Source organism: Leuciscus leuciscus (genome assembly GCF_965113295.1).
Source record: "Leuciscus leuciscus genome assembly, chromosome: 6".
NCBI lineage: Eukaryota > Metazoa > Chordata > Actinopteri > Cypriniformes > Leuciscidae > Leuciscus > Leuciscus leuciscus.
In genome coordinates, this window is record NC_138730.1 from 44,923,218 (window position 1) to 44,932,701 (window position 9,484).

Consider the following 9,484-nt stretch of genomic DNA (forward strand, 5'->3'; position numbering starts at 1 on the left):
AATCGCACTAGTACCCTGCTAATCCAGAGTTCTCGTTTGTCTGCCAGATTTTCCACCTCTTTGTTTACTTCCAGGAGTTCTGTTGGAATTTTCCCGCACGTTAATTCTGACCAATCGAAGTGCAGTTATGGAAATGCGTTCAAGACACATCTGGCCAACGAGTGATGTGGATGTTGTCACGTGACTGCATTTTGGTTCGTTTAATCAACTAATAGGGCCCTATTTTAACGAACTGAAACGCAAGTATCAAACGAGAAACGCAAGTAACTTTGTGGGCGGATCTCGGGCGCTGTTGCTATTATACCGGCGGGATAAATGACTCTTGCGCCCGACGCAAATCTAAAATGGGTTGGTCTGAAGTAGCTTCATTACTCATAGATGTGGTTTGGTCGTAGCGGTTCACAGCCGAGGAGACCGACGTTCTCGTCAGGGCCGTAAAACTCAGAGAAGTGACACTGTATGGGGACGGAGAAACACACCCAAATTAGCTTCGGTTAAACAGGCGTATGATAATTTGGGTAAATGTGTAAGCTATATTTATGCCTATTTTTTCACATCTTCATGGACACGACAATGATTTCCCTCGTGTGGAATATTTTTCCTTGTAATAATGTAGCCTATGATTTGCAAAAATGAAAACTGCTGCGTCTGTGTGTAGATGAGAGAAGCAAAGTGTATGTGCGTTGTGCACACGCTACATTATGGCCAAGCATGCGCCCTTAAAATAGCATGTGAGTAATGTGCCACTGACTTTAGACTAGGTTTCTTCTGGTCAGTGGCGGAATTGTTTTCTTAAACTGCAAAATAGCACCAGGGAACGTTTGCGCCGGAACACGCCTCCTCTTTTCGCTGAACCGCCCCCGGGAGTGCAAGTTCATTCCCTAATTTACTGACGTGCGTCTGTGGAGGGAAAAGTCCGCTGTGCGTCGGGTGCAAAATAGGAATGATACATGCGTCGGTGTACAAAGTCAATTGCGCTGGGTGCAAGATAGGGCCCATAAACTAATTCGGACCAGAGCGATCAGTGTGGTGTGAAAAGGAACCAAAACGCAAGAAAAACGCAACAAAGTATCATTTTTCGCCCTTGGTCCGAACCAAATGAACCGAACTACAGATGTGAAAGCACCCTGAATTTTCGTCTAGTTTTTCAGTACGAATATCTAAACATTCTTAAAATCAAGATACATTTACTGGAGAATTTGACTTTATACCTCAAGTAAGTAAATGTATCTTGATTTGAGAATGTTTCGATATTTGTACTAGAAAACAAGACAAAAATACTGAGTAAGAATCATTTTACAGTGCATTGCATGTTTTATTCCACAAATAGCATCCAGTTATAATCTCATTTTAAAGGGATAAGGGATCAAATGAAAACTCTGTCATCATTTACTCAAACTTGTATGAGTTTCTTTCTTCTGTTGAACACAAATTATGATATTTTGAAGAATGTTGGCAATCAAACAGTCCTACTATGGAAGTCAATGGGGTCCAATTGGTTTGATTGCCAACATTCTTCAAAATATCTTCATTTGTGTTCAGCAGAAGAAAGAAACTCTTACAGGTTTGAGTAAATGATGACAGAGTTTTCATTTTTGGGGTGAACTATCCCTTCAATGCAGTTTTGTCTAAAAGACAGTCAAGAAGATGATAAAAATCATGGTTGATATGATTTCCTTTTCATGCATCACACTGTAAATTGAAGGTCAAGTTGAGTGCATTGCATTGTGGAATACAGTATTCACAGTATGCAATCAATTCTGTGCACAATATGCATAAACTGTAGAAATAGTGCAAGTAGTGTGATAGAACGATTGTCTGAACACAGATGAAGTGTGTGACATGAGCAGTGATATAGTGAGTAATACTGTACTTGTACATAGACTTTGACAGCCGGCTCAGTGCGCTTCCAACACCAATGTCCCTTTATGACATCACGAGAGGCGGAGCTTATGACATCATGAAGCTTGTTATGCCATCACAAGAGGCGGAGCTTGTTATGACATCACGAGAGGCGGAGCTTGTTATGCCATCACGAGAGGCGGAGATTGTTATGCCATCACGAGAGGTGGAGCTTGTTATGACATCGCGAGAGGCGGAGCTCGTTATGCCATCACGAGAGGCGGAGCTCGTTATGCTATCACGAGAGGCGGAGCTTGTTATACCATCACGAGAGGCGGAGCTTGTTATGTCATCACGAGAGGCGGAGCTTGTTATGACATCACGAGAGGTGGAGCTTGTTATGCCATCACGAGAGGCGGAGCTTGTTATGCCATCACGAGAGGCGGAGCTTGTTATGACATCACGAGAGGCGGAGCTTGTAATGCCATCACGAGAGGCGGAGCTTCTTATGCCATCACGAGAGGTGGAGCTTGTTATGACATCACGAGAGGCGGAGCTTGTTATGAAATCACAAGAGGCGGAGCTAGTTATCCCTCCCTTCATAATGCCTTATGGGTACTGGGTTATATATCAAATACTGAGTTCTTATAATAATAACACTTTACAACAAGGCTCCATTTGTTAACATGAATCAAAAATGAATGAACAATCATTTACTAAAGCATTTATTAATCAGTTAACGTTAATTTCAACATCTGCTCGTACATTATTAAAATCAAAACTTGTATCTGTGTTAATATTATTTAATGCACTTGAGCTGACATGAACTAACTGTGAACGTTAAAGATTAATAAATACAATAATTGCACTTTTAATGTTAGCTAAACTAATGGGACCTTTATTGTAAAGTGTTTCTGCTCGACACACAGTGACTAATTTCACAATGAAAAATACAAGAAATGTTAGTTAGTTAATGTAGTGTCATTGATTGACCAATCAGCATGCAGGACTGGACCTGTCTGTTTTCTACGTGCTCATAATGCATTTTGATGGGATAATTTCATCCACATTATTGTATAATGTACATGATCAGACTGTTTAACAGTGTACTGTGTGTAAATCATTTGTATAGGATGTCTAATAAGTTGCTAACATTGATGATGTGATGACTAATAAAAGGTAAATATAACTGTCAAGTCTTGTATTTTCCAGTTTCTAGTTGCATTACTCTCGGGCCAGATATAGATAGACGAGCAGGATTTGGTGTTTAATTCAATAACGCGACACTGTTGTATCAGACACTCACTCTATTCTGAATGGTTCATGGGTGAGGAATGAGGTGAGTGACTCATAATAACACATCTGATATCTGAATGTCACAAACACAACAAATGCAACCGGAGCCCGTGCTGGAAAAACTAAACTTTGACCTAGTAAACAAAGTCTTTAGGCTTTTCCTGTTCATCTCTATTCATGCTGAGCTGTAGAAAGTACACAAAATTTGTCAAATAATGGGTATTGTGTCAATGTTTTCAGTTAAAGCATTTAGCTAAAACACTAAGGTGCCATTAGTAAACATTAGTTCATGCATTAACTAACAATGAGCAATACATTTGTTTCAGGACTTATTAATCTATGCTAAAAATACAGCTGTTCATTGTTAGTTCATGTTAGCTCAAGGTTACACTTTATTTTAAGGTTACACATTACTACATGTACTTACTATAGTAATAACAGTAAATTATGCATAATTACAAGTAACTAAACCAAACCCTAACCTTAACTCTAAGTACATGTAGTTAATTAATAACATTTTCAGTACTTTTTTGAGTGAGTACAATGTAACTACGTCACCTTTACATAAAGTGTAACCAAGTCCATTAAATAATATGAACAGATTTTTTAATTTTAATAATGTATCAGTAAATGTTGGAATTAACAGAACTAAGATTAATAAATGCTTTTAAATATTTTTCATTTAGAAGTATAACCCAAATTTCCATATTTAATTGTAGAAAACTATATAAAAACAAGACAATATTTATTTCTTAGCTTTCAAAATAGATGAATTATAAATATATTAAAGAGAAAAATGTAAGTCATTATAACCTGTTAAATATGACAGGTTATAAAGACTTTGAAAGTCTAATTAAATAAGAGTAAAAAGCATGATTTTTTTTTTTTTTGCATTGGAAATATAATTCAAGTATTTAGTTTCACTAGTGCTTAAAAATATTACTGAAGTATAGTATATATATTTAATATATAGGTTACTAAAGATCTTTATACCGCTGAGTGATTATTCTCAGTACACATCGTACACTTTCACGTGTTTGTTTACTGACATAAAAGGAAACTTGTGTGACTCGTGTCATTTATTGAATCATAAAACCAAAGGTTCAAAGTGTTTCATATTTGTTTCAGCTCCTCAATGTCAGATGACTGATAGTTATAAATGACAGAAAGATAAAAGATTATACAGTATGATAGAATATTAACAATGACTGTTGCAATAGTCATAAAAAGAAGTGAAATGTTATAGTCTCAACACACGTATACACTTGGACTCGAAACATTAATTCGTTTTATTAAGATCAAAACAATGAATAATGACACAGTTTTGGTTCCAAACCAAATGTCTTCCTTTTTGTATATATGCATTATATTTGGCTAAAAGAAGATGTCTTATTATTGTGCATGTTGATGCTGTCTAGGTCAGGTTAGGAACAGAGCTCTTGCCATTGGGTATTTGCTATTAAAACCAATGGTCTGGTATTTATGTTTGTTGCGTCAGAAGCATTTGCACCATGATGAATGGTCACACATCATGCCAAATATAGCGTTACTGAGAGCTTTCACCTCACGCCGGGAGAAAAGTTCCCTCACGCTGTGCCAAGAAGACGCGTCCAGTAATTGGAAACATTTAATCAGGATGGTCAAGTATCAGCAGAGGAAATGTGCTCTAATACCACGTGCCTGTCTTGTCTTTATTTGACATTTTGCTCTGTGATCTGATCTCAGAGACGATGAGCACAAAGACAGAAGTACATATTATTATTATATTATTATACATATATTATTGTATCATACATTATATTGAAGACATGCATACTAGAATGTGTTCTTTATTTGAGTTGTAGTCTGTTTAATAATAGCAATTTGACTGCATTGATTATGGGATTTAATAATCAGTTAACTTATATTAACAGTGTGCATACATTTTTTGACCCAAAATCCACAATTCATAAGCCTATTGATGGAAAACCTTGTGTTTTTGTCAGTTTTCCACTACTGTACCATGTTTACTATAGGCTATCATAGTAAAAACTATAATATAATATATATTATTATATAAAACTGTGGTTAAACAAATGAATATCAATCCTCTATTGTAACCACAAGAAATGGGTTAATGTCAAAGTAACAAGTGAATAAACCGATGATAAATCACTGTAAAATCGCTAGTCTTTATTATTAGAATTGTCAGTAAATGGTTCGTTGTGTAAATGAAGTGTTTATTCCTTTACCTGCGTGTATTCGCGTTATTAACCTCGATAGTGTCGGTCATGTGTTAAACACAAACTGTGCTAGTTGGCATGATTTCGTGGTATATTTCCACTCTTTAATTGCCCCTCGTGCCCGCGCAGCGCGCGACCTGCTGACGAAGAGCGACAGGTGCGCCAATGGAACGGTGCCAGTATGCAAATTAGCAAGACGTCTCAATCGCTGATTGGTTCCCAGAGAGCGGCCTGATTGGCCAGCTACCCGCGTCTCCGTGACGCAAAGCCCAGCCGCCTATATAACGAGGGCGAAAGCCTAGTCCATCAATGAAATAGTAAAGAGAGGGAGATTCTGGGAGAGAGAGAAGAAGGAGATAGATAGAAAGCATTCCCGACCGAATTAAAGGAAGCGATTCCTTTGCTAGTGTCCTACTGCGAAGACCAAGATCAACAAAGATCAGAATGAAGTTTATTATTGGAATTGGGGGGTGAGTATAACCCACAAGAGCGTTATATTGAACATCTATTGTATGATCTCATCGTTTAATAATGTGTCTATTACAGTGTGACCAATGGAGGCAAGACAACTTTGACGGGAAGACTCATAAAGAACTTACCAAACTGTTGTGTGGTGCATCAAGATGATTTTTTCAAGGTATGGATAGATTCCATGACACTTTGTTAAATTACACTTGTCATATATAGTGGCCCTAGAAATATTTGGACATTTATGCTATATATTTAAGAGTGCATGAATGTTATTGCATTGTCACCATATGCAATTAATTTCATGCATTTTAATTTTGATGTAGGCTAAGTGTCCAAATACTTCATATTTATTGTGTAGTATAGAATATAGAGCAAGGGACGGATAAGGTAAAGTCATGTAGGACTTAATCATATATTGTATTTATGGATCCATTGTCCGTATTGTTGGTTCCATGTGGTTCATGAACCCTATGCTGGTGTTCTCCTGGACAGCCAACCTCAAAGGCAACAAATGAATGCCGTTTGTGGTGCCTAACATGCTGTGTAGAGTCTCACAGGCATTCATTTGCAGCATTAAACCCCACTAATATGATTCTCTTGCTCATGCATTTATCATTTTAATGCATGCAAGAGGATCTGGCAAGCCTTCATCACACTAGCGCCCATATCGATATCTTTTATAACACCTCTTAAGTGCATCACACACACATTCCTAACTGTCACTGGAGGCTCTTCTACAATCGCATTGCAACATGCTTATAAAGATAATTCAATCCAACGCATGCACATTTAGTGCATTGCAACCAAATTATGTTAATTCTGCCCCCTCAACGCAATTCAAATTGAACTTGATTTTAGAAGACTAGCCTGAGTGCTTGGCGTCACATGTCCAGGTGGGACCAGCACTGCCTGAGCCATCTACACCTTTTTGTTTTATTGGTCACTGTTATTGCAGCCCCAAGATCAAATAGAGTTCGGGGAGGACGGCTTTAAACAATGGGATGGTAAGAGTGGCTTTCGCTGTGGGAAGAGAAACAGTAATGTATTCCCACCTTTCCATAAACATTCTGATGTTTGCTTTTCTGTAACATAAACCTAAAACCCACCAAAAATATTTGCACGTCAAAAGTTTGGACACACCTGAAAACTTAGTTTTGTCGGCAGATATAGACTGTGCTTGTGAGTTTAAAAACAAAATTTGGAGCAGATACACTCTTAAAAATTAAGGTTCCAAAAGTTCTTAAAAGAACCATTTTGTTACTTAGAATAAAAGAACATTTTTCCACTCTAAAGAACCTTTCGTGCTTTGAAAAGGTTCCGTATATGTTTAAGATTATTTAATGCAACAATTAATGCCAATAAAGAGCCTTAATTTTTAAGAGTGTAGTGAAGGAAATAATTATGCATGTTCCTCCTCCTTCGCTAAGAGCCAGATTTACTAAACAGAGCAAATAATCCCATAAAAGTGCAGATGGGAGAGGAAACTTCTGAAAATTAAGGAAATACAGGAAATAAAAAAATGTACGAAATTAAAGAATAAAGACGCATCCGGATATTTTCCATAATGACCAACACAGTTAGCATCTGGTTTAAGACATGCTTTTTTGGCCGGTAAATAATGGCGCAAACCTTGCATGATCATTTAAATATCCTCCTCTCATTAATTTTCCATCTGAAAGGGAAACTCCTACAAATGCATATGCAATAATATCAGCCACATAAATAACCCCGTCCTCGGCTTTCCGGCGCTGATTCTTCACTGCGTGTCTTTAGTAAATCCTGACAGTAGCTGTTAGTAAATCTGGCCCTAAAGTTATAAAAGCATCCCAGGATGAACGTCATGATTGTCCAAAATAATCAGAACTGGAATCTAGACAAAGTAGAAGCTTGTGTCTCTTTTTAAGTGTGTCCAAACCTTTAGACTGCTAGTGTAAATTTGACTCACAGTGTTATGATATTAATTATTAACATCCCTAAAAAAAAAAAAAAAGGAGAAAGGACAAAATTATTTAAAGAAGAGAAAACAACATTTTTAATGCATTGCTTTAATGTTTCCGATATCCTAGCATGTGAGACACGTCTTGTGTTTTCTGTCTCCTTGTGCAGTGATGACGGCCATGGACATGGATGCGATGGTGAGCACGATTAAAGGGTGGATGGAGAACCCGGTGAAGTTCGCTCGCTCTCATGGCGTGAGCGTTTCCGCCACCAACGACTCGGACCCGGAGCGCGAGATCCACATACTCATCGTAGAGGGATTTATTCTCTATAACTACGAGTAGGTGTTTCTGACTCAGGCCTTACTGACACATAAAGACGTGACTGTAAGGTTGATGGATTCCTCTTGTTTCCACCTCCAGGCCTTTGATAGACGTCTACAACAAGAGCTACTACGTCACCATTCCATACGAGGAGTGCAAAAGGAGAAGGAGGTGATTTATTTTTGATGTTTGCAGATGTTTGGTCAAATTATTATTATTTTTCATTTTTCTAACAAATCCTCCTCCCTATCAGTACAAGAACTTACACCGTTCCTGATCCTCCTGGTCTGTTTGATGGCCACGTGTGGCCCATGTACTTGAAACACAGGACAGAGATGGAAAGCAACAGCCTAGATATCCGTAAGTCTTACTGGATACACACTACAAAAAAAAATTTTTTCCAGTCCAAATATCTAAACATTATTATATCAAGAAGCATTTATTAGAGAAGTAAAATGACTAGAAATTAGAAGAAGAAAATCCAATGGGAATAAAAAAAATAAAAAAATCTTAATTCAGATGGAAAATAAGTTATTTTTCCAACCCCATTGGCAAAAACTCACTTAATTTTTATTTATTTTTCCCAGAAAACAAGATATAATTTATTATGTCATTTGACTTCTCTAGTAAATGCTTCTTGATATAAGAATTTTTAGATATTTGGATTGGAAAAAAGACAAGAATACTAAGTAAGAGTGATGAAACCATGTAATCTGTAACTCACGTGGACGTTTTGCATCTGCAGATTATCTGGATGGGACGAAATCTAAAGAGGAGCTCTATAACCAAGTTTATGAAGACATTCAGAACTCACTGCTGAATGCATTATAGGTAAGAATCTCCATCCTTTTGCATACATGCCTCATTATAAAGATGTTTTTCTCATCCGCTGTTTCTTCTTTCTCTTTGCAGCATCTCAGGAATGAAGATGTGTGTGTATAGAACTGTAAATAGCATCATACGTAGATATGGCTTCTGCCATTAGATGACTTTTGTAAATAACATAATGAAGTTCTAACTTATTTTAAAACTTATGGCAAGAGCCTGTTATTATATATTGCTGTATATGTTTTATTAAAAACATGCATTGCTCTCTGGGCCGTCCAGAGATGAACGGTGTATGCGAGTATGAATGTGTTTTGATTTTTCTGTAACTGAATTTTTCTGTAAACCATCTTGAAAATCTTTACAGTGCCAAATATGAGGGCTATAAAATATTTATTTCAATCATTAAAAACCAAATGTTGAAATAAAAAAAAATACAATGAATACACGATGCATTTCATGATTTATTCATTTAATTTTGTTCAGTATAGATTTTAATATTGTGTCTTCTTCATTTTACACCTTATTTATGTATACATGTCATATTTTTATTTATTGATTACAAAA

The 9,484-nt window shown here is 36.8% G+C and overlaps 2 protein-coding genes across 3 annotated transcripts in view; both read left to right on the forward strand.

Moving 5' to 3' along the window:
* Positions 1 to 29, forward strand: part of atcayb (ATCAY kinesin light chain interacting caytaxin b) — a 28,631-nt gene extending 28,602 nt beyond the window's left edge. The window contains 1 exon segment of the mRNA XM_082173192.1: positions 1 to 29. This exon segment is cut by the window's left edge and continues 1,111 nt beyond it. The gene's annotated coding sequence lies outside the window, so the exon portion shown is untranslated.
* Positions 30 to 5,683: 5,654 nt separating this feature from the next.
* nmrk2 (nicotinamide riboside kinase 2) lies at positions 5,684 to 9,365 on the forward strand. Of its 2 annotated transcripts, XM_082173920.1 has the most exons (8): positions 5,684 to 5,830; positions 5,907 to 5,997; positions 6,787 to 6,835; positions 7,938 to 8,109; positions 8,192 to 8,263; positions 8,346 to 8,452; positions 8,838 to 8,923; positions 9,005 to 9,365. In XM_082173920.1, exons 1-7 carry the CDS (start codon positions 5,805 to 5,807, stop codon positions 8,921 to 8,923), a joined length of 603 nt encoding a protein of 200 aa, XP_082030046.1. In that variant the 5' UTR covers positions 5,684 to 5,804; the 3' UTR covers positions 9,005 to 9,365. The 2 variants fall into 2 exon arrangements, with proteins under 2 accessions (XP_082030046.1, XP_082030047.1); XM_082173921.1 differs by lacking the exon at positions 6,787 to 6,835 and having other exon boundaries at positions 5,770 to 5,830.
* Positions 9,366 to 9,484: the final 119 nt, after the last annotated feature.